The sequence below is a fragment of the Olea europaea genome, chromosome 14 (assembly GCF_002742605.1).
Source record: "Olea europaea var. sylvestris chromosome 14, O_europaea_v1, whole genome shotgun sequence".
NCBI lineage: Eukaryota > Viridiplantae > Streptophyta > Magnoliopsida > Lamiales > Oleaceae > Olea > Olea europaea.
The window spans coordinates 1,178,290-1,201,352 of record NC_036250.1 but is presented as its reverse complement, the minus strand read 5'-3'; the positions used below and the strand labels follow the sequence as shown (position 1 = coordinate 1,201,352).

General features: G+C 34.9%; 3 protein-coding genes, 1 long non-coding RNA gene and 1 pseudogene across 8 annotated transcripts; 2 read left to right on the top strand and 3 right to left on the bottom strand.

Annotated features, from left to right (window-relative positions):
* The first annotated feature begins 2,251 nt into the window (after positions 1-2,251).
* LOC111409713 lies at positions 2,252-2,701 on the top strand (annotated as a pseudogene).
* Positions 2,702-4,530: 1,829 nt separating this feature from the next.
* On the bottom strand, positions 4,531-13,480 carry LOC111408714 (UDP-sugar pyrophosphorylase-like). Of its 2 annotated transcripts, none has more exons than XM_023038466.1 (17): positions 13,279-13,480; positions 13,087-13,191; positions 12,315-12,431; positions 11,083-11,223; positions 10,735-10,834; positions 9,600-9,727; positions 9,439-9,510; positions 9,238-9,302; positions 8,749-8,809; positions 8,535-8,652; positions 7,203-7,327; positions 6,798-6,874; positions 6,341-6,446; positions 6,168-6,227; positions 5,923-6,003; positions 5,224-5,463; positions 4,531-4,845 (listed from the first exon to the last, which is right to left on the bottom strand). In XM_023038466.1, exons 1-17 carry the CDS (start codon positions 13,402-13,404, stop codon positions 4,708-4,710), a joined length of 1,860 nt encoding a protein of 619 aa, XP_022894234.1. In that variant the 5' UTR covers positions 13,405-13,480; the 3' UTR covers positions 4,531-4,707. The 2 variants fall into 2 exon arrangements, with proteins under 2 accessions (XP_022894234.1, XP_022894235.1); XM_023038467.1 differs by having other exon boundaries at positions 4,602-4,842.
* A 1,359-nt stretch (positions 13,481-14,839) lies between these two features.
* Positions 14,840-19,838, bottom strand: LOC111408712 (NAD(P)H-quinone oxidoreductase subunit M, chloroplastic). Of its 4 annotated transcripts, XR_002705342.1 has the most exons (4): positions 19,259-19,838; positions 18,980-19,171; positions 17,442-17,523; positions 14,840-15,153 (listed from the first exon to the last, which is right to left on the bottom strand). XR_002705342.1 is itself a non-coding variant. In XM_023038464.1 (3 exons), exons 1-2 carry the CDS (start codon positions 19,697-19,699, stop codon positions 18,989-18,991), a joined length of 624 nt encoding a protein of 207 aa, XP_022894232.1. In that variant the 5' UTR covers positions 19,700-19,838; the 3' UTR covers positions 14,840-15,153; positions 18,980-18,988. The 4 variants fall into 4 exon arrangements, 3 of the variants coding, with proteins under 3 accessions (XP_022894232.1, XP_022894233.1, XP_022894231.1); XM_023038464.1 differs by lacking the exon at positions 17,442-17,523; XM_023038465.1 differs by lacking the exons at positions 14,840-15,153; positions 17,442-17,523 and adding an exon at positions 18,523-18,759.
* Positions 17,818-18,928, top strand: LOC111408713. Its single transcript, XR_002705343.1, has 2 exons — positions 17,818-18,189; positions 18,352-18,928. It is a non-coding gene; the product is annotated as an uncharacterized LOC111408713 (long non-coding RNA).
* Positions 19,839-20,216: 378 nt separating the features above from the next.
* On the bottom strand, positions 20,217-22,390 carry LOC111409712 (zinc finger CCCH domain-containing protein 7-like). The gene is made up of 6 exons (XM_023039722.1): positions 22,362-22,390; positions 22,136-22,267; positions 21,741-22,011; positions 21,614-21,656; positions 21,428-21,531; positions 20,217-20,805 (listed from the first exon to the last, which is right to left on the bottom strand). Exons 1-6 carry the CDS (start codon positions 22,388-22,390, stop codon positions 20,392-20,394), a joined length of 993 nt encoding a protein of 330 aa, XP_022895490.1. The 3' UTR covers positions 20,217-20,391.
* Positions 22,391-23,063: the final 673 nt, after the last annotated feature.

Below are 23,063 nucleotides of genomic sequence, written 5' to 3'. Positions count from 1 at the left end.
CTCTATATTCGAGCTCAATACGAGCTATGACAAATCGAGTTGTGCGATCTAAAAATTGAGTCACCAAATCAATATTTTACGTAAATTAAAACTTTTATTACATTACTTTCTTCTTTAATTGTGTTCAATTATTTTTTTAGGTCTAGAAAGTATATCTTTTTTGGATATAAATCAAGTGTGAAGGGGTATGAATTGTGATGTCCAGAGACAAGAAAGACGGTAGTTAGTATAGATGTAGTATTTGATATACTTGTTACAGTTTGTAGTTCACCTCATTGGGATTTTGATAAAACTGAGGAACAAACTTATTCAACTCAAGTAGAGTTGAAAATTGTTTCAGGAGAACAATCAGAAGTTTCAAAACAGTCTACAGATTAGTTTAATCGATAGTTGACAGATAATACTATTTTGCATACTTTGCTTACACCACCAGCAACATCACAATACTCAATTGCTAAGAATAGGCCTAGCAGATATATTAGACCTCTACAGAAGTATGAAGAAACAAAGTTGGTAGCTTATGCATTGAATATGACTGAAAATATTGATTCCACTGAGGAGCCTACTACATATTCAGAGGCGGTCAGTTGCAGTAATTCTAGCAGATGGTCTATTTCTATGTAAGAGGAGATGGAATCATTGGATAAAAAAGTACTTGGGACTCTGTGAAATTACCTAAGGATAAAATGGTTGTTCACTACAAGTGGGTGTTCAAAAGGAGGAAGGGACATCAAGAATTGATGATACTAGGTATAAGGCTAGATTGGCAGCAAAAGGCTACTGTCAAATTCCAAGTGTTAACTTCACATATGTGTTCTCACCATTTATAAAACATAGTTCAATTCGGGCTTTACTTGACATAGTGGCAAAGAATGATTTAGAGTTTGAGCAGATAAATGTCAAGACAACATTTTTGAATGCAGAACTTGAAGAGAACATTTACTCGTAACAATTAGAGAATTTCATAGTTTTTGGAAAGGAAAACTATGTGTGCTTATTGAATGAGTCCTTATATGGATTGAAGTAATCATCGAGGCAATGGAATAAAATGTTCGATCCATTCATGATTGCTCATAGTTTCATTAAAAGTAATTATGATAGTCCTGCATATCTCAGAAAGGGAGATGATGGGTCGATCACATATTTGTTATTAAATGTTGATGATATGCTCATAGCAGCCAAGGATTAAGCAAAGGTGAGAAAGGTAAAATCTCAACTTAGCAAGGAGTTTGAAATAAATGATTTGGATATAGCAAAGAAATTTTTTTGTTTGAAAATTTAAGGGATAAAAAGGTTGACAGATTGTATTTAAGTCAGAATAAGTACATCAAGAAAGTACTTCAAAAATTCAATATGCTAAATGCTAAGACTATTAATACTCCCTTGGCTGCCCACTTCAAATTATTATCTAGATTAAATTCTCAATCAAATAAAGTTATTGATTATATGTCTCGATTTCGTATTCCAATGCAGTTGGTTTGCTTATAAATATTATGGTTTGTACGAGATCGGATTTGGCACATGCAATTAGTAGATACATGGAAAATCCTAAAAATGAACATTGAAAAATAGTGTAATGGATATTCGGATATTTGAAAGGTTATATTAATACTTGCTTGCATTTTGATAGAAAATACAGATGGAGTTATTGGATATGTGGATTCAGATTATGCAGGGGATCTTGATAAGAAGAGGTCACTTTTACGGGTATGTGTTTACCTTTTAAGGCTTTACTATTAGTTGAAAACTACTTTGTGAAATACAGTAGCTTTGTCTACAACATAAGCAAAGTACGCGATCATTACAAAGGCATGTAAGAAGGCTATGGGTTCAGGGGATTGATTTATGAAATCAGTGAAAACTTGTAGACTTCTACAGTATATTGTGATAGTCAAAGTGCTATTTTTTTACTGAGGATTAGATTCTATGAGAGGACTAAGCAAGTTGATGTGAGATATCATTTTGTGTGATGTGATTGATCATGGTGATATTGCAGTGAGAAAGGCTAATATCAAAGATAACCTTGTTGATGTGATGACAAAACCACTTCCTATTGCTAAACCCTAAACCAATGATTTAGTTAAATCTAATCAACGTGCTGAAAGCCTTGTACAATGTGTGATGAGTGGCAGCAATTTCTCATAGGCTTACTATATTTTAGAAACTCTATGCAGTCGTCATAATATTTCTGAAAATCATAGGGGTCCGGGAATTATCGGGTTCCTGTTATTACTTGTTAGCATCTATATAATTGTTGTATACTAGTATTAATTTTGATAATCTTGATTGTCACGCAGACAAGTCGTTCTCCAGTGCTTCATCCCATGCTCGAACCATCAAAATCAGTGATGCATCATATGATGCCCTCCGAGCTCTTGACAAATATTTGTACACAGCCGAAGCATGCCTCGACAAGGACATGGCACGTGACCTCTTGGTGCTAGCTGGAAAATATGATGTTACACATCTCAAGACTACTGTGAGAAGTTCCTGATGTCCAACTGAACTGGGAAAACTCACTCCCATGTTATGCTTTTGCTCTCCAGCACGGTTCAAAATATTTGCTCGATGCATCATTGTCATTGATCATGGACAACATGGAGAAGCTTAGTAAGCGAGAAGAGTACGTGGAATTTGTAGAGAAGGATCCTAGGTGGTCGTAGAAATCTATGAAGCTTATCTTTCCAAAAAGGTGAACACTGCTACAACTAGAACTTTAAACATAAAATCGTAGGCCTGGTAGTTATTTTTGTCTGTTTAACGATGCAATTATGTAACTATTCAGTGTTAAATCGTAGTGTAAATAATGTAATGTGGAATTTAAGAGATGCAAATAAACGGTAAAATTCCGCTGGAATTAGAAATTAAGCAAACCTTGGAAATCTGATCCAAGTATTCATTACCACCATGGATAAACCATCTGAAAATATATGAGGTATTGCTTTGTCTTGATGCCAAATTTTGGTCTCCTTTTCCCTAAACAAGTTCGTGTGAGGTATGTTATCATACCAAACCTACAATTAAATCAGAACGATAATCTATTAGAAATAAGATGGGCACATAGATCATCATAATAAAGTTTAAAAAATAATTTCAGAAAAGTAATTATTACAAAGATTGTATAGTTAAAGTTATACCTCATACCTACTTTTAGTCCATGGAATGTGAAGCTTGTAACCTTTAGGCATAGGCATCAAACAATCCAATGCTTTACAATCTTGAGGACAATTTCTCTGGTACTCCTAGATTTTTTACCAATGAATTTGACCTCAAAATTCCTCTACATTGTCGAAACAAGGAATGTACTCACTCAAACTCGAATCACAAACTCCGAATTTGTCAACCCTGGCCACTTTTTTTCTCATAATTTTCTACTTTATCATTAGTTCCGTAATTAATTTCATTCACCATCACTCTGTATCAGACGTTCATTGGAATCTCCAACTATGACATCCTCCATCATGGAACTAGTCAGGTCAACTATTCCAGTCCTCTCCACCACCGCCACCGACTTCCGAGGTGGTGGCTAAGGTGGCGGTGGAAATTCGATTGTGCCATTGGTGGCTGGGAATGAAAGAATTTGGCACTCCTCGAGGGAGGTGATGGGGGTAGGGATAGTAGAGGACCTAGAGGTAACATCAATAGCGAAGTATCTGAAGAGAGAGAGCTAGCCACTTTTTTTCTCATAATTTTCTACTTTATCATTAGTTCCGTAATTAATTTCATTCACCATCACTCTGTATCAGACGTTCATTGGAATCTCCAACTATGACATCCTCCATCATGGAACTAGTCAGGTCAACTATTCCAGTCCTCTCCACCACCGCCATCGACTTCCGAGGTGGTGGCTAAGGTGGCGGTGGAAATTCGATTGTGCCATTGGTGGCTGGGAATGAAAGAATTTGGCACTCCTCGAGCGAGGTGATGGGGGTAGGGATAGTAGAGGACCTAGAGGTAACATCAATAGCGAAGTATTTGAAGAGAGAGAGAGAAGGGAAAATGATAGGAGTGAAATTGCCGTGTTCTTGATGCATGGCGGCAAGCCCAGTCTTGGGGCTAGGCAAATGAGGCCTATGCCTCAAGTCCAATGTCTAGGGAGGGCCTCACTTTGGGCCCAGAATTTTTTCTCTCTCTTTTATAGTTGAACTTGAATCAGACCTAGTGATGCAAAAATGAAGCCCACAACTTCAAGCTCAAATCCAATCCAATGCCCTTAACTTTAGTCCAATTACCCAACCATATATATATATATATATATATATATTCTTTATCCATTGCATTTACGTTGATTTCGGGAGGGGGTCCAATTTTTAGTCTTTGCCTTGGGCCCCGATGATCACAGGACCGATCCTGCATGACGGGGTGGTGGTGGTCAATGGTATCCCACTATGGCGGTTGTCGGTGGCAGCAGCAGATGAGCTTGTGAACATTGCATTCATGGAGTTTCTCTGTGTGAATTTTGTCTAAGATTAGAGAATAGAGAGATAGAAACTAATTCATTTGACAGTCGGGAAATGAGACCAATAATAATAATAATAATAATAATAATATATTTTATTATATTTTCATTTTTTTATTTTTTTCATGTATCACCCTTTCCATCAACAAACTCTTATCGGAAATTTTTATTACATGGCACTACAAATGTTACAAGCATATACAGCATGTGGAAAAGAAAGGCACGAACCAAACTATCTTATGAAGATCTCAAGGCTTCACCAACTGCTCGATTTTGTTTATTTTGAAACCTCTGATCCTCACTTCTTCAGGTACCGAAGTATCTTTATAATCGACACTTTCAATGGTCCATCCTCTATTTTGCAAGGGACCTGACACTTCAACCTGCTGGATTTAAGACATTATGATAAACTGTCAAATCTTAGTTTTTCCAAATTATCGTCATGAATAAACATAGAAAAGTAGGAAAACGACACGAAAAATGGAGTATTAACATTCAATAAGAACTCTCGATTTGAGGGTCTACGCTCAAAAGGTTTACTTAACAAGTAACAAGTTTAAATAATTTATAATTTGTAAAAGTTAGGAATAAATTGCTTATTTTGACACTAAACTAAGGTTTACTTTTAGAAATGTTACTTTTTCTACCTAGAGTATAAAAAGTAAGTCTTGTCACATGTTCAGAGACATAAAGTTACTTAAAAATGACTACATTCTTTAAGGTTTGCCGAACCGGGGCCATCATTTTTAATATATTAAGCTTACCTCTGTACCATCAGCAGCATTGATAATAAGAGCTCCATCCAAGGATAGATCCACAATGTGGCAATTTGGGGCCTCTATGACCATGGTAGATCTTTGTGTAACGGAGCAGTTACCATGGACTTTGCCTTTAACATCTGAATATGTAAGCCCCCATTTCGGCTTCCAAACAATACGAGGCCATACTTCCACTTCTTGCCCATTGAACACTTGAAGGACTGGATCATCTACCTTAACACCAGCCTGTGACATGAACATAAGGGATAGAAGTTAGACAAAAGTGTTGGTGATTTGAACGAAGAAATTGCATTATTACAGTTCAAAGATACACAAACGAACATGGCAAGTCACCAAAGCCAATAGTGGCACAAAAGCTTGAATATATATCCAGACAGTGTTTCTAATTTATCATCTTTCTATTCGTCTTTCATATTTTCTGAGAACACCAAAAAGAGTGTGATGTGTTTGTGCGCCCACGCGAGCGCATGATGCATGAAGGCTTGTCTGCAGCATAATGTGTTCTCATTAAACAATGCAACCTACGAACCTTAGTTCATTAAGATGGGCAAAGGTCAACATGGATGAAAAATAAAACACCAACCAATTCGACCTAAAGAACATGGTATGTTAAAAGTGGAATATCATGTAAGCAGAAATAGAATAAGTTATATTTTCCCAAGTATTCAGCGAAAAGTGAAATACCTTTCTCAGGATGAGGCTATTCGCCTTATATATGGCCATTTCTCCAGAAGTAGCACTGTGATATGGATTACCCTTGGGTACCTTTAGCATATACAAATAGACGTATCATGAGATCTAAGAAATAAAGTTAGAAAATCAAAAATCAAAAATGTGAAAATCAAGAAATATTAATCAAGAAAATCTTAAAGCATCTCTCTCCCTTCCCAGGTTAAATTAAACTGGTTTTTACTGAAGACTCCTCATACCTTAGCTGCATCTTCAGGATTGTTTTTTACAGGTGCATAGGCAACCCAAGCATCCATCACCTGAGTGATTGAACAAAAGTTGTCATATTGCAAATTGCAGTGCTTGTGTGCAATCTAAGAAACCAAGATAAAGAACGTGAAGACAATTTTTCAATGTCATAGATTCTGCTTACAGTAAATCCAACTCTAGCTGAAGGAGGAAGTGTTTTGGGATAATCTTGCATCATACATTCGAGTCGAGTAGAGGACTTAAATGCAGTTTTAGTTGAATCTTTGTATCTGCATTCAGTGAGAATATATATGATATGAGCCAAAAGAAACAACCAAAGGCTTAGTTAACAAAAATCTGGGAGAAATAATGGTCAACACTCATGCAAATAATGGTATCTCCTTTTTCATTCTTTAAACTTTTAAAGTAAGATATAATAGTTGCATGAGTTAGAGTATAAATTAGCTAAAACCAAATTGTTCGTGAGTAATAGAACACGGTTTTAGATATTTTCAACATTCACCAGCAGTATAAATGCAGTTTCTTCTCTCATCAATCATATCAATAATTACAAGGAAGGCATTGCCAGACAACCAGAATTGCATTTCTCTATTCAAGACCGAGAGGGAGAAAGGGCTTACTTAGGGTTAACAAACTCCTTTATGGCACCTCCCGTCTTTGTTAGTTCTTCCAAATAAGGGCCAATTTCAAAAATGAGCTGCAGAATACGGGCACACAGTATATCAAGCCTGAAGAATAGCTGAATTTTGTAAAAAGGCACAAAATTGGTTTTCCAACAAAAGAATGCCATCATCATACTAAACCAATCTCATAAGATCTCTACATGTCTCATGGTTCTAAAAAAATAAAATAAAAGGAACACAAAGCATTTAGATAATACGCCCGTTAAGATAACAACCACCACGTAAGTGTCTGAAATATAGCCATAATACCGCAGGGAACATAGAAAGAACTTGTTTTGGAATAAAATCCATATTTAGAAAATTAAGAAAAAAATGCTGAAATGAGTTATGCAGAACATGTACTTGGTTTATGTTTCCTGGGAAAGGAGAATATCCGGTTTCAGAGTTGACATCACCGTCGGGATAGCCACTAGCTCTAAGCAATGGATCCAGTTGATTGTATTCCACATTGATTACCATTGTCCTCCCTGACACAAAATTTATGTTTCAAAAGACTATATATAACTTTATAAACCTCAGGCCACACTGAAATATGTAGGAAGTACTGCTTCAAATTGCCATAGACATGAATGTGAAACTTAAAACATACAGCAATTTATATGAAAGAGATCTGGAAACATTTAAGACACACAAGGTTCAGTATAACAGTAATAAATCGTCTGTTACTCTAATGCAAGCACAAAGTGTGTACATGAGGATGGGAAGCTATTTGAGCGTGAATGTTTGACTGTCCCAACTCATCTCTGCTGAATAACAGAAAGTGAATGCATTAACATTCATTAAGTATGTCTTCACCAAGCGTGGTTGATCTTTTTCTTTGAACATTTATGAATAATATATTCTTCGAGAATCAAATATATCACGGATACTTGTGAGCATTCTTTTCCTTCTTCCACACTTCATGGCTCATGTATGATCTATATGATTTGGAATTTCAGCAAATGATAATATTTTAATTTTTAAGATACTGCAACATGATTCGACGTTCATGTTAGAGACGCATAACAATGTTTTTATGATATCAAATGCTGGCGACCTAGACAACAGCACAAGAGCCGGAGAACTAAGCTTTACCTATACGTGTTCATAAAGCCATATAATGAGGAAAAGTGCTTATACAGTACAAACATCAGTAACTTTGGTTACATATTACAGCACGTGGTCTGGTTAACATTATTCCCTACCCTCTAGTCAATCTTTTCAGATTTCTAATCATCCGCAGTCTCTTCTAAAGAAATTAGCAAATATCAAGCAGGGACGGACAAGCAAAAAACTGTAGGCAGATTTCATAAACTTAGCCTTTGTTTGGAAACAATTTTATAAATAGATAGAAATGAGTGATGGATAGTACTTGTGGGTCTGTAGTGGAAAATGGAGTTTGACCATCTATAAATAATTGAGCTAGTTTTTTATTTTTCTCTAGAAGTACTACGAATGACACATCCCATGTCACAAAAATACAGAGATTTGGTATATTTCACAATTTTGAAAAATGAGGCTATATGGAAAAATTATTTGAATTGGAAATGCAATCCTCTTGGTGAACTGAAATACCCCGAATAAAGCACCAAGCTCACTAGCAATAAACTTTCACAAGTCAAATAGAAAAAAATATCATGACATTTGACAGATGATCAAATGTCAAAATATATCTACGTATAGTGAAACACATACCATCTTGGTGAGTAAGTTTTGTAATGCCTCCAATAGCTTCCTTAGCTTTCCGCGGAACAGCAAGAGAATTAACATGATAGCCCTTGGTGGCACTGACTCCCAATGCTGAAGGAATTGCCTACAATATAAACGAGAGGATTAATATATCAACTTATTGGCCAAACATATTGCTTACAAATAAAATAACATTGACAGACAAGGACTTCAACTAAACCTTGAATAGAAGACCATTAGTATCTTGGAAAAACACAACCCATCTCCGACCAGCATCCTGCCTGTAAATGATAAGCACGGTTCAATCAAAACCAGACAATATGTGGGGGAAAAAAAGCTTCAAAGAGCTGATTGCTTACATGTTAGATAAAAGATAACAAAATAAACCCCCAAAGACTAGATATCAGAGTGGATCTAGAGAGACTTGTAAATCAGAATTGATGTTACGACTGAGCTCACCATAGGGTTCCAATTCACGAATAAAGCGATCTCCCTCATTATAGTATAAGAAGTTTATTTGATTGGAAAAATATGTACTAGCACTGAGCCCGAATTACGTGTGTAAATAAAACTTCTTATGCAGCATTCTTGCAAATGAATAAACTTAGGAAGGGAAAAAAAAAAGAAAAAAAAAAGAAAAAGAAAAGAAGAAGACGCTAAGTTGAACAAGAAAGAACTTAGACCAGCATGATTTAGGTGAAATACGTACCATTCTTTAAGAACTCCAGATGAATAAAGAAGTGAATGAACATCACCATGGCCATGAGGTTTTGTCTACAGAAGAGAATATACAGGACAAAATAAATAAGAATATAGTTTCCAAAGAGAAAATTGTTGACATATGGTTTACCATTCACCACCTAAGTATTTGCATGTTCATTCCACCAATAAGATCACAATATAAACCTACCTGAATTTTATACTTATTATGTGGATCCAAAGCCACTCTGGCATCATTATCATCTAAACAAGCAACTTTTTCCTGAAATAAAATCAAAGGCAACATTATAATTCCTTCCAATCCAGCTTGGAAATCTCATGAAATGTCTATAGGCATGATTGGTCACTAACCTGCTTTAAAAATTTTACTTGTGTGGGTTTCATCCCAAAATAAGCATTTGATTCTAGAAGCTCCACAGTACGTGAATGAGTGTCATCTGATGTCATTATAGCCAGTGGAATCTCCGTTGGACCATCACCTTAATTGCCAAAAAAAATCAAAAATAATAAATAATAAAAAAAAATAGACAACCAATAAGAAACCAAATTTATTTATGCAATTTCTGTTTCTCTGGAAATATTTTCATAAGAAATCTAGGTTATAAAGGTTTTGCTACGAATATGTCTCGTGGCATGACTTAGTGGTGTAGATACTACATGCTGACAACCTACAGATGCACTCCCTTATCAGTCATACAACTTGGAACTGAGTTTAATCAGCTACGCATTTTTTTTAATTAAAGAAAAATGAGTTTTCGTAACGTTCCCGTGTTTATGCTAAATAATGAAAAAATTGGGGTGTTACAGATTGTAACCAGTATCATATCTTGTGTCAAGAAACATGTTACCATATTAGTTGAACAACAAAAGCGCACAAGGAAAACCGCTTACTCAAAAAAGAACTCGATCCAAATATGAGTGGAACAGATTGAGGAGATTAGAACCATTCATGTTATATTGTTGATGTAATCTTGCTAGAGGCTGATTGTAACCAGTATCATATCTTGTGTCAAGAAACATGTTACCATATTAGTTGAACAACAAAAGCGCACAAGGAAAACCGCTTACTCAAAAAAGAACTCAAAGACAGAAAAGTATCCACTGAGACTACAAAGATGATAATCTCTCCTTGAACATTATTACCTATTCTCATTTTTAAGAAAAAATTATGCAATAAAACCATATTCAGATACTATTGATTAACAAGACGACTTACACAGACAGCCCAAAATCTGTAAGCTTCCCGAGATGATGAAGTTTCATCCATTTCATGTTGAACTATTTTCTTAATTTTCTAAAACTACCCCCAGGTGAAATAAGCATAGCTAGATATACAGCAAACACACATTGTCAGAAATTATACATATGGAGACAAACTATAATGTTTATAGCACCAGTACTCTCATATTTGAAACAACATTCTCCTCAATGAGAGTTTATACACTATCCAAGTTGATCTACAAAACAATAACCTTGGTAAACAAACCTTGGGCCAGCCTGCAGCTAGTTTCTTGTAAGGCTAGAATAGAATCTATGTAGTGCTGTAAGAAACATGTTCCTGTAGTTGTCTCTAAAGGTAGAGCAACCTGCAGAGGATGAGAATCTTAGTCAAAGGATTGCAGCTGACTCATTTCCTGCGACAAGCACTAACGTAGTAGCTTGATTTTTAGTTAGAGGGATCATCATGGTCATGCATACTACACTCAAAAAAGCATCCATGGCCTTTTACAACAATAACAACCTAAGACTAAATAATAATAATTAAAAAAAAAAAAACTGTTTAAATTGCCAGACAGATTTGTATTTTCCATTTGGAATACGTAATCTAACTTACTTTTATACCATTGTAGCCAAGACGTTCCCCAAGGCCACCAGCAACAAGGACGAATGCAGCCTTCCGTGCCTCCTTGACACCAGCATCCTCATATTGAAGAAAGGTATCGTCGCCAAACGTCAGACTCTCGCCAGAAGGAACCTGTTGAATTATTGTATTTATTACATTTAAAACTCAATCATGGTTTTACAGTGTACATAGGAGAAAGCACTTGTGATTAAGTAAAAGAAAAACCAATATAAAATGGATAATACCGTATGTTACATGAGCAAAGAAGGCACTCAGGTAAATCAATAGTTAAGAAATTTTCTTCAAGAAATCTAGAAGCACATTGGAGAAAGAAGCCAACCAAGATAAAAAGTTATGAAGAAGATGCAATAAGCATAGCATAGATAGGTTAATGTGTTTCTGTACAGATAATTGTAAAGAAATCAGCCCTCTTTATGAAGCCAAATCAACACTTGAAATTTTAAGCTTAATGGGTGCTTCGTGATTAAAAGAATCAAGAACGAATACTATGAGAAATAAGAATAATGTAAATAGAGAAGATGAAAAAATCTTTCAAACAGAAGTCAGCATAAACACTATTTCTAAGATGTACAAGACATGACCACTTTGCTGAAAGAAAAATTAGTTTGTTTGTCTTGCTCTCAAACATCAATGAATCATGAGTGCGTGCAGAATTTTATTTTCATTTTTATTTTTTTATTTTTTGCATGGAATACTCTTTACAATATGAATATGATTAAATTAAAAGAACTCAAAATGTAGCACAGTGAGCTGAGAAGAAACCTCCTCTAGAGTAAAAGTAAACCAAGTGGTTACCAGGAGAAACTAATGGTCAACAATCAATAGCATATCTCCTATAGCAGATCATTGTCAGCTTCTTCAAAATAAAAACTCCCATTTTGACATGCTATCCACGGATAATTAAATTATTCATTTATTCCATTCACACAGTTCAAAATTCATCAATCCCACTGAAAACTGGTAGTTGCCTATATAAATGATAATAATAACTATCACGTCCCTTAAGCCATTAAACAAGGCATTTACATTGTTGAATTATAGAATAAATTAGGAAACTAGAATTTAAAATCTTGCTCAGTGCAAATTGTCAGCAAAAAAATCCTATAAACTTGCCAAATTACTCAAGCTGTATTCCAGAAATATATGCAAAAACATGTCCGTATAAACTGTTCGCAAATTGCAAACTACAGAGGCCAAATTACAGAGGGAGTGAAGCCGTCATATGGATTCTTCCCAGCCTTTGAATCTGCCAAAAGTTCCTTAGCAGTTTTGATGTATGATGCCAGCCCCCCTGGATAACTTGAGTTAAGTCGAGCAACCTAACAGAAATTGAACAGTAAGACTCTTGACAAAAATGTTCACTCAACCAATAACTTGCACATGGTCAGCAGCTTTTCTGTACATGCATAACTTCGTGATGTAAATACTAGGGACAGCAGTTCAGTTCAAATAGTGGATGCCAAAATAAAAGGGTTTTAGAAAGAGAATGAAATTTTATTTCTGTACTAGAACAACAATAAAAGGCAGCTTCATCAGTAAAATCCAATTTATGAACTTTCAATTTAAAGAAGGTAATCAAGTTTTTGTAACAAGTTTGATACTCAGGAGTCATTTTTATCAATTACAAATACTACAATTACCAGAGGAAACGGAAAATATCATTTTTGATTTATTAGAATGATTTTAAGCAATTTAAGCACCAAAAAAAAGGAAAGAAAAGGGAGAGCAGCGCCCTGTGCAAAAGTCCATATCATGTTTAACAGAAATAAAAAAATGTTGGGAACTTTAAATCTCGTACTATGATCCGCGCATAAAAGCAAAATAAACAAATAAATAAAACCGAAAACCAAAAACCAAAAGTTCATAACTTTTACAAAACCTTCATCTCTTCCAATGTACACGTGTGTGCAACTTTACCATCAACATTCATAAACGACTAAAACTGAATAAAAAAATATGGATCCAAAAACTCACTTGATTGAAAAGCTCGCGCTTCTTGTCATCATCGACGCCAGGCTCGGGCCAATGTTCGAACAAATGGCTCTGGCCCATTTCCAGCAGCATCTTCGCCAGCTCCACCTACACATACACATTCAGTTGTATCTAAATTTTAATAACAATAATTCTACTGTGTATTTGCATATTTATATGTATGGTTGTACGCACCTGTTCGGGAGAAAGGAGAGATAGGTTCCTGAGGAGGTTGGGAGCAGCGGCAGCCCAATCATCGCCGCCGTCGATGTGAAGTTTTGACAGGCTATCGGCGGTTGATCCAACTGTTGAGGTTGCCATGAGTGACTTCCGAGTAAATCGAAAAGAATGAATGGAGATCTAATGATAGATATGAGTGACAGTAGTAACCTCAAGAAACAGTGGAAAAGATGAGTTTATATTACAAAAAATGAAAATAATTGTTACATGAATAAAAAATTAAAATTAAAATCAACAATTAATTTTAATCACTTATTTCGTCGGATTCACAAATTTTATCAATTTTTTTTATGACCATGAATTTCAGGACCAACTTATACCACCTCGACTAATCTCACAGGATCCTAAAGTTTACAACTGAATACTCACCTCATTAATACTAAGGGGACTCGAATTGGAAATTTTATCAATTTTTAATCTCACATTTTATCAAAAATAATTATTAAAATCTACTAAAATAGGCACAGTTGTTTTCGTTAGATCTCTAACTTGATGTGACTCATTATATAGAACATGCATTAAATATTCGTAAAATAATTTTCATTTGAAAATCAACCGATTTATATTTAAAATTTTAGAAGTCGGGAAGACCTAGTTCGAGAATGGGTTAATTATGGAATGAATGAACTAGAATTCTCTCTTGCATGAAGTCGGCACCTTTGGTTGATCCAGAACTGCCATTGCTTGAAGCTTCATTTTGCTTTGATTTCTCCAATTGATCGCCTCTATCTCTAATCTAGAGGACCTCATGTCGACTCTATATATCTTGTGGTGGCTTCTTTCACTGAGATTTGTTTAGAACGAAAAAAATAAAAAGTTGTTCAATCAGTACTATTTATTTTAAGATTGAATTCATTGGCTCCACGTTCGTAGAACTCGAATTTTTATACATTTTGTGTATTAATTAGATCTTTTAACCCTTGACGCTTTAAATTTTCAATTACCCTCCCATTCAATTTTTTAAGAATGTTTATTTATCTCCGTAAAAGGGAAAAAGCTTTTTAGAAAAATGGGGAAAAGATAAAGGAGTGGGACATTGATATTGGCGTCGATACAAAGCCATATTTTGTTCTATTTCTTTTGCTCAAAGAATCACGATGGTATTGTCCGGGGAATATTCCACTCCCAATGAAATTTTTGCCACACATTTTGTAGTCAATTAATTTGGAAAATTACCTAATTGCTTAGTTGATTAGTTGCCTTCTTAGTAAGGTAAAGTTATCGTGTGTCGTCGTTCGTTAATCATATTAAGGAGTAGCATAACGATACTTGTTAACATTCCAATCCATTTAGTATGATACGATAGTGTTCACTTGTGCCTAATATGCACACTTTTTTTTATTAAATTTCATCCTAAAGACCTTTTTTTAATAAGAAATCGACACAACCTCAATGGATTTCCAAGCTCTATCAAGGAAGACAGATAGGGATTTGGATTCTCCGACCGTAAATAAAATCAAATTTATGAGAATAAGAGGAAAGGAGATATAAACCTAACATTTCAAAAACATAACAATAGAACATATGTAAGAATGAAATAAATGAGGAAGTACTACTTCATACACATAAATAAGTAAATGAAAGGTGTGAAGCAAACTAACGTCATTTAATACTAGGAAGTCCACATTTGTCAATCTGAACAAGAGCTTGAAGTTGTCGTGGAAACTCAAGAGGTCCATACTCATAATGGCATTGATCTCAACCCTCAGAAGCAAGTAAATTTGGCAACTTGGTTTCCCTCTAGAGAAGTATGGGAAACAATATCACGGTCGAATGAGAGAAGGTATCTGTCTGAGAATGATATGAATCGTCCATAATCCTCCACCTTTACTGTTGCAATAAATGGCCACAGATGAGTCTACTTTTCATCCAAATGTCTGATAATCTATCGATCGAACAAGTAAAATCTCATCCAAGATAGTTCATAACTCAGCCTCCAAAATAAGGCAATCTCTATATTGATGAGGAGAAAGCCCTAATGCAATGTCCATCTTGGTCTCGAAAAATAAATGCCCTCACCACTAGCAAAATCATACTTGACATATCCATCGGTGTTGATCTTATAAGATCCCACCGATTGATTATGCCATAGAACTAATATAGATGGTGCTGAGGAAGAAGAGTTAAATAAATTCCAAGAAGTACGACGATAGCAAAGTCCCCACACCAATGAACAAGTCGGAATAAAACGACCCATGTACTAGAGTCTCCAAATGATCTATCTAAGTTCCATACGTATTTCCTTGTGCTTTACATCATTCATGTCAGTCTATGGAAACCAAAATATCAATAGAGAAATAATACTACATGAAATAATTCATAGCATACTTGAACATAAATTTCAAGTCAAGAGTTCTTACAAAAATTGACGAATTAAGATCTTTTGAATGGTTGAATCGACTTGTTTTATAAACTTTGAAATTTGCATTTTCTTATTATCCAGTAGTCTCAATCCATATAACTATGAAAGGGGATTATAATCCACAATCTAAATGAAAGAGGATTATAATCCACAATCTAAATGCCTAACTTTGTGAGTTTTCATGCAATATATGTGGTTATAGGCACTTTTCTATTTTTTAGTCATTTTTCATACGAATTTTCATTATTTTCTTCTTTTCTTTTTCCATAACTTCAATTAGGAGGTTGCAATGACTTATATGCGTGTTGTAAGAAAGTTAGGGAAATTAAAAATTTGAATTCTATTCAAAACATTATCTCCTATCCACTTTTGAAATCTTACGGATCGGATCACCCCCACATGGACAACCCATGACTCGTATTTTCCAATTATACGAATGTATCCCTTCTGTACATACTAGCTAAGTATCTCCATCCCTAGAACCAACGTCTAACACCCTCACTTTATCTCATACTTGAAAAATATCTCCATGATGATACCATTCTATATAGAAATGGTGCTGCTATAAAATATGTGCATGGGCGGACCCGCATGGGTCATGTGGGGTCAAATGACCGCACAAAAAAACAGTTGTTTTGATTCCTTTACGACTTATTTTGATGTACTAATTATGGGATATCAAATGAAGATAAAGTATTGCATTCTTAATACCATTTTGAAGTGTTCATGGCCTAATTTTTTGATTACTAAAGGCATTCGAAATGGTCAACCATAACAAAAATTACGATACGTCAAAGTAGACTGTTTCAAATAAGTATTTCGAGAATTTTGATAATATGCTAATTTTCAAAATTTATCGGCGATTGTATGTTATTCAAATCCGCAAATCCTCTATATCATATAGAAGCTCATTTCGAAAATTATATCATTCTCATATTGAATGATCCAAACGGACATCTATGCGTCAAACCTATGTCTCAAAAAGGAAATCTAACTTATCTTTTCTTTGAAAAAAAATTCAATTATTTCATTAGCGTTCATTATTTTTGCACGATAAATTTTTCAATATAATTTGTATCATTTTATTAGGAAATTTTATATGAAATATGATGCCAAAAATTTTAGGATCGTTACGGATTAAATATAATTTGAATTAATTTCGAATTACATTTACTTTAAATTTGAATTTAATTTACTTCTTGGATAAAATTTGGATTTTATTTCAATTCATTTATGTTCCACATTCTATTTGATTTACTCACTGTCGGCTCAACATTTGTCAACGAATTGGTAAACACACTATACGAATAACAAAAATTATTTAATAATATTGATGATGATGTAATTATACGACTTTTTAAAGTATCAAAATACGTATTAACTTATTTTCATTAATATTATGTTGTTATTTTTTTTTTAACTATATTTTAATTTTTGATCCCACACTTTTAAATGTTTGGTCCGCCCCTGAATATGTGTAATGGTCTGGATCTTTGAAAAACACTGACAGTGGAAGGCCATGTGAATTCTCCCAAAAGAACTGATACCAATTGAGAATTACTCATTAGCCCCGTTAATTTTCATTCTATTATATTTCATTTTGCTCTCTCTTATTTTCAATCACACAATTTTCCATAAAATAATACTATATGTGTATCAAAAAAATTTCTTCTTTTTCAACCACTCATTTTAAAAAAAAAAAATACTATTCAGCCTATTTTCATTTCCACAAAATGGGGGCCAAATGAGGGCTTACTTATGTGCCGTCGTCGTTTGGTGACTGCAGGCGAGGTAGGATTGAACATCTTCCACTCTTTGGCTTCAATGCCTCAAGGTGCCTGCCACATGAGGCAATAAAGAACCATTTCCAAATGGTACGAAGGATTTTGAGTGAAAATCCAAGACCAAAATTTTGTCAACTAGATAAAGTGGACAATATCAGCTTAAAAATTCAGAATCCGTAAGATGAATTGGTCCAATTCACATATATCAGTTCTTATTATTTATATATTTTGAAACAGAAGGAAATTGTTTAGATTTTTCAAATCAATTTCAAAACTTTTTTGATTGACAAAAAATATTACATTAAATTAAATATAAATTTACAAAACAAGTACAAAATTTGGGAAAAAAGAAAAAAAGAAGAAGAAGAAGAAGAAGGTATTTTTACTAGCTTTTTAGCTATAAAATGACTATTTTGAATTTCTTGTAATAGAGAAATAAATTTTAGCTAAAATAAATTTAATTTCTTCTAAAAAAAAATTGATATAAAGATTATGGTTGCAAACTTTGTGTGAAGTGTGTGTAGAAGGTTCTCGAAAAAACTTCCTTACATTGCACACAGACCTCTATTTATAGACGAATTTTGGTGGTTAAGCGGAACACTGTGTTAATTATGGGTGATGATACTGATATATGTCGATCAACCTGAATTCGGCAGTATATGACATCCTGTGCGTTCAATGTATCTGCACTGTAACCGAAAGCTTATTTTGTAATGGGAGGTAACCAACATACTCGATAGATAATGCTGGAATATCTTATCATTCTAGTTTTAATTGAAAAGTGTCATTTCGTGTTAACTTTCTTCTAATTTAGTTTTATTACTCCATTAATTCAGGTTTTTCTCATGCACTAATTTGAGATGTATATCTTCTCGTGTGCAGATCGTAAAGAAGCGCCCTTAAGATGCCAAGACAACAAACCAAGATGCTTGAAACTCTTGCAAGGATTCTTCTTTTGACTTCAAGTGAGGTGTAACTATATATAAGTTTCATCTTTTTAATATATTAAGCATCGAAAATTACTGCGTATAAAGAGATTACAGATGATGGAGATAACTAAATGGGAAATCTTTCCAAGATGGACAGTTTGTTACATTCATGGAAACTATATCGGACATCTAATAATCCATTTTACAAAAAGACGAACTTATGTTCTCCATTGATAGTTTTACTCGTGAGTTAATTTTTGACTAAAGAACTTGTTTTTCATGTTGAATCAGTGTCTACCGAGGGAAGGAGCATTCAATCCATGGAAGGAACCACGCCTCGCAGTGGAGAAAATCTATTTCCCTGGGACATAAATATGGATTTGTTGGCTTAATTTCTTGCTAGTCTGTATACTGCTTTCTAGGTTAACTTGATTTAAAGATTCAGCAGTGAAAATTATTTAGGCTTGTGAAGGGACTTGTACACACCTCTAGGATAAAGATAGATAAAAGCAAATGCTTCATGTTTTTTCTTCTGTGATTTTGAAGTTGAGCTTCTTGTTCTGGGGTATCGATTATCTTACCTCTGTTGGCTATTGTACATCTTGGATTTGGCCATCGTTGTAGTTAAATCCAATGCGCGGTTTTCCCATGCTGAAGTTCAACATCCTTGCATTCATGTTGTATTGGATTTCTCCTTCATAAAGCAGCTTCCTGATGTAGTGTTCTATATCAGAACCAATCAATCGAAGGGTATATTCAGTCAACGGGGCTCCCTGACTCCATTACAACATCAATATGTTAAAAACTGGTATGTTTTCACTGAATGAACACAAATGTGATAAGAAAAGTAAGTTTTATACCTCGTAATGATCCACAAGTTCTTGAAAATAGGAGTAAACTTTGTTGCAGGTTTCATCTGTCCACACAAACTCATCAGTAGGGTCAAGGATGAGAGTGAGTTTATCCATCTGTGTTTGGTCGAATTCGCATGTTTCAGGGTCGATATAGGCTGCATAAATCCTAACATGTCTGGTGGCACTGCTCAGCCACTGTCCACCATATTCTCTGCCCATATTTTTGCTCTTCACATTCACCTGTGGTTCGATTGGCCTTAGGGGTGTCGTTGCCTGCTGTTTCGTGTCCTTTTCTTTTGTTGCTTCTTCGGTTTTCACTTGTTCTTCGACTTCTGCTTGCTGAGATGAAACTGAGAATACACTTTTTTTTCTTACTTCCCTTTTGCTACTTCTCCATCCCAGCATGGAGAAGGTAGTTGAAGCCATACAGGTTGAAGTTGCTGCCATGGCTTGTTGGTGATGATTTGTTCACAATTCTGCACTTTCTGGGTTTTCCAAAGCTTGGATGAATGAAAGGCTAACGTTTCACCTCCTCAAACAATTGTGGATAAAGAACTTATTTGTGAACACACTTTAACCCCCACATTGTGACTTTTTCTTCTTCTTCCCTTTATTTATTTAATTATTATTATTATTATTATTATTATTATTATTACAACTATGGTGTTTTGTGTGGTAGCATTTACTTTGAGGTGGGTAGGAAGAAGATGGGGTATACAAAGAATACAAGAAAGTTGTCCTCGTACGCTACTTTTAAGTTACTATTTTCTTAAGTAAAAAGAAATTACTTTCTTTTTAAAATCAACTCAAAAGCCCTGGACAAATAAATAGTTCACATTTTTAACTTTTGACAGCTAAAAATTTAATTGTTTTGAAACTTATAGTTGAACTTTTTAAACTACCATGGTCTTATCTCACGTACTTGGATACACATCAAATAGATCTCAGCCAAACATTCCAAAAATCTAGAAAATAAAGCTTCAAAACTTCCATTTTCCTCAACTTGTTCTTACAAATCTGTAAGTAAAACAATGTTACCTAAACCTATGACCTATCAATCAATATGTATTGATATCACATCAATAAATCACAATAAAACTGCAACAACAAATGGTTACTATACAGATGCATTGCCTTATTTATCCTTTGAACTGACTTCTGTTCATGATACGGATAGGTTTTATCAGCTCATCTAGATCAATCACCTCTGCCTCCAAAGGGCTATCTACCCGTACTCGTTTGCTTGATGGCCCAATACTTTGTTCCACTTCCTCATGGCCAACATCTAGACAAATATAGTCTTCAAGTTCTTCTTGACAAGCTATGTTACCATTACCTTTCACGGGGAGCCTCTCGATTATGGCTGTTTGGCTTTCAGCAATATCAAATGGCTCAGAATCAAAGTATCGCCCTCGGATATTCTTCTGCTCAGACAAAGATTTCCTTTTGGTTCCCCTCTTCCTTTTAGGATGGTGAAGCTTGCATTTAGAACCTTCAGGACAGATGCCCGTTGCGTCAAAAGCAGGACATACATAGGTGTGTTTCTTCCGACACTGCAAGTACAGAGATATGATCCATTTTCACAGGATTTAAGATTAGTGGTAGTGTGCATGTGGGTGTGGGTGTTGATAATTATAAACCAGAAAAAGAAAGTCCCCTCGCCCAGGAGTTGTGTCATCCAACTCAGCATGTTTTCCTTTTTTTACCTTCTTTCAGGAAAAATATAAATATCTATATAAAGATCATTCTAGCAAAGAAATTAGTGATGTCAATGTGTACTTTTCAAGTATCAGAAAGTTCAGAGCTATGATCTTGGTGTTTGGCATGCATGGACTGGAAAGTATAACAAACGAGGTTTTAACTTTCCTGTTTTTCCTTCTTTAATGCCCTCAACCGACACCCAATCCTACTTACCAAACACGCAAGTGATCAAGGAATGAGATTGTGTTGCGAGTTCATGTAAGCAATGATTAAATCAGGTACCAAACATGTCAGTGCACAAGGTATGAGATTGTGTGAGAGTGCATTTAGCATTGATTAAAACCAGATACTGGAAGCTGCAACACTCTATCAAGGACAGCGACCACCCCCCAATTTTACCCATTACAATGATCCACCACAGCAGGTCAAATATCTAAACTTCAAGAGAATATTAGAGGCAAAAACAAGCAATACCTCATTGCCATCAGCACAATAGCCTTTGAGAAAACTTTCACAAATAGATGAATTTGGGTTCACATTTACATGTCTATAAGGACAACTTTTATTAGAGCATAACCCTGTCAAAAAAATAAGTTAGCCTTCTGACCATTAACTAATTTAACAAATCCATTAAAAATATATATATATATCCCCACACACCTTGCAGAAAATATGAACAATCCTGCATTCTCTCCGGAATGACCTGTATGATATATTGAGTAAAGAAAAAAAAATGCAAAAGAGAGGCGTAAAAAGACTGTCATACTGAACAAGAATCACATCATACCTTGTGTGTCAATTTGCATTCAGGATTCAAGCATGAGCCCTTCAGAAATTTTGTGCAGACCACGACTTTTGATGGGTCATGGATGTAAGGACACTTCCCATCATCTTTACTGCATTTCCCAAATCTCGTAAAAAACTGGCAGTATTTTCTCTTTCTGGTCAATCGCAATCTGGCAGTGTGCAAACTCCAACGAACTTTCTCGCTTGCAAGGATACGGGTTCGTTTCTTGGGGTCTCTAACCAGCTGGTTGCCGTTTCCAATTCGCACATATCTAGGACGTACAAGGCACATATCATAAACCAGTTTCTTAAAGACATACAATCTCATTATCTTCTTAGTTTTCAACTTTCCAGAATTTTAAGTTGCAGTGAGAATTCAAGTGTAAGAGAACTTACTCCTCATTTCCAATTAACAATCTCCTGGGAACATAAGAAATTTTAATTTTCTTTCCAGATTCGAGAGAAACCGAGTCTAACGGTTCTTCATCTGCTGCATAAACATGATCAAGAATTAATAGAAGCACTAAATTTCATATATGCACAGAGCACTGCTAAGTTGTGTATCCTAATAATCTAGCTGATGCTCCCTCCCCCACCCCACCACCAAACAAGCAGTAAGTACCTGACTATAGGTGATTGCATGGGATCCATATTACATATTTGCCTAAAAATCAAACCATTTCCCTAATGGATCAAAGTCTTAGCGTTCCCCAAACCCATCAATGCATTTCAAGTTACCTAGCCAATAACTCTGCATCCATTTGCAGTATCAACAATCAATCACCGTCACAATTTTTCTATGACATTTCCTTAAGAGAAACTAAGTGTATTTCCACAGGGTGGGGTGCATGGCATTCAATTGCATGGATGTTTCCACCTTGAGGCACAAATCAGTCATGCAAAGGAAGTAAAATATAATAATATCCATGCGAAACGACTACGAGGGACATGCCCAATCTCCTTTAAACATTTTTCTTATCCAAGGATCAAAGACCCATTGGTTGTAAGTGATCAACTCTGGAATCTAGCATCAAACTGAACAGAGTGACGAAAAAGTATTAATTTCGACAACTCCAAATTTATTGGAATAAAGGCTTCGTTTGTTTTTGTTATATAGATTAGGGGGAAGAGTGTACAAGAAATAACAAACTTTGAGTTTAATTATATAAAAGCTTCGGCATTTCAGCATCCAAATGCCGTATATGTTCAACTGATAAATTCAACCAACACCATGCCTAATCTAAGCATTCAATTAATAGCAACAAACAAATCTTATGCAACAAATTGAATGAATTATACTAGTAAAAGTAAATAAACATTAATC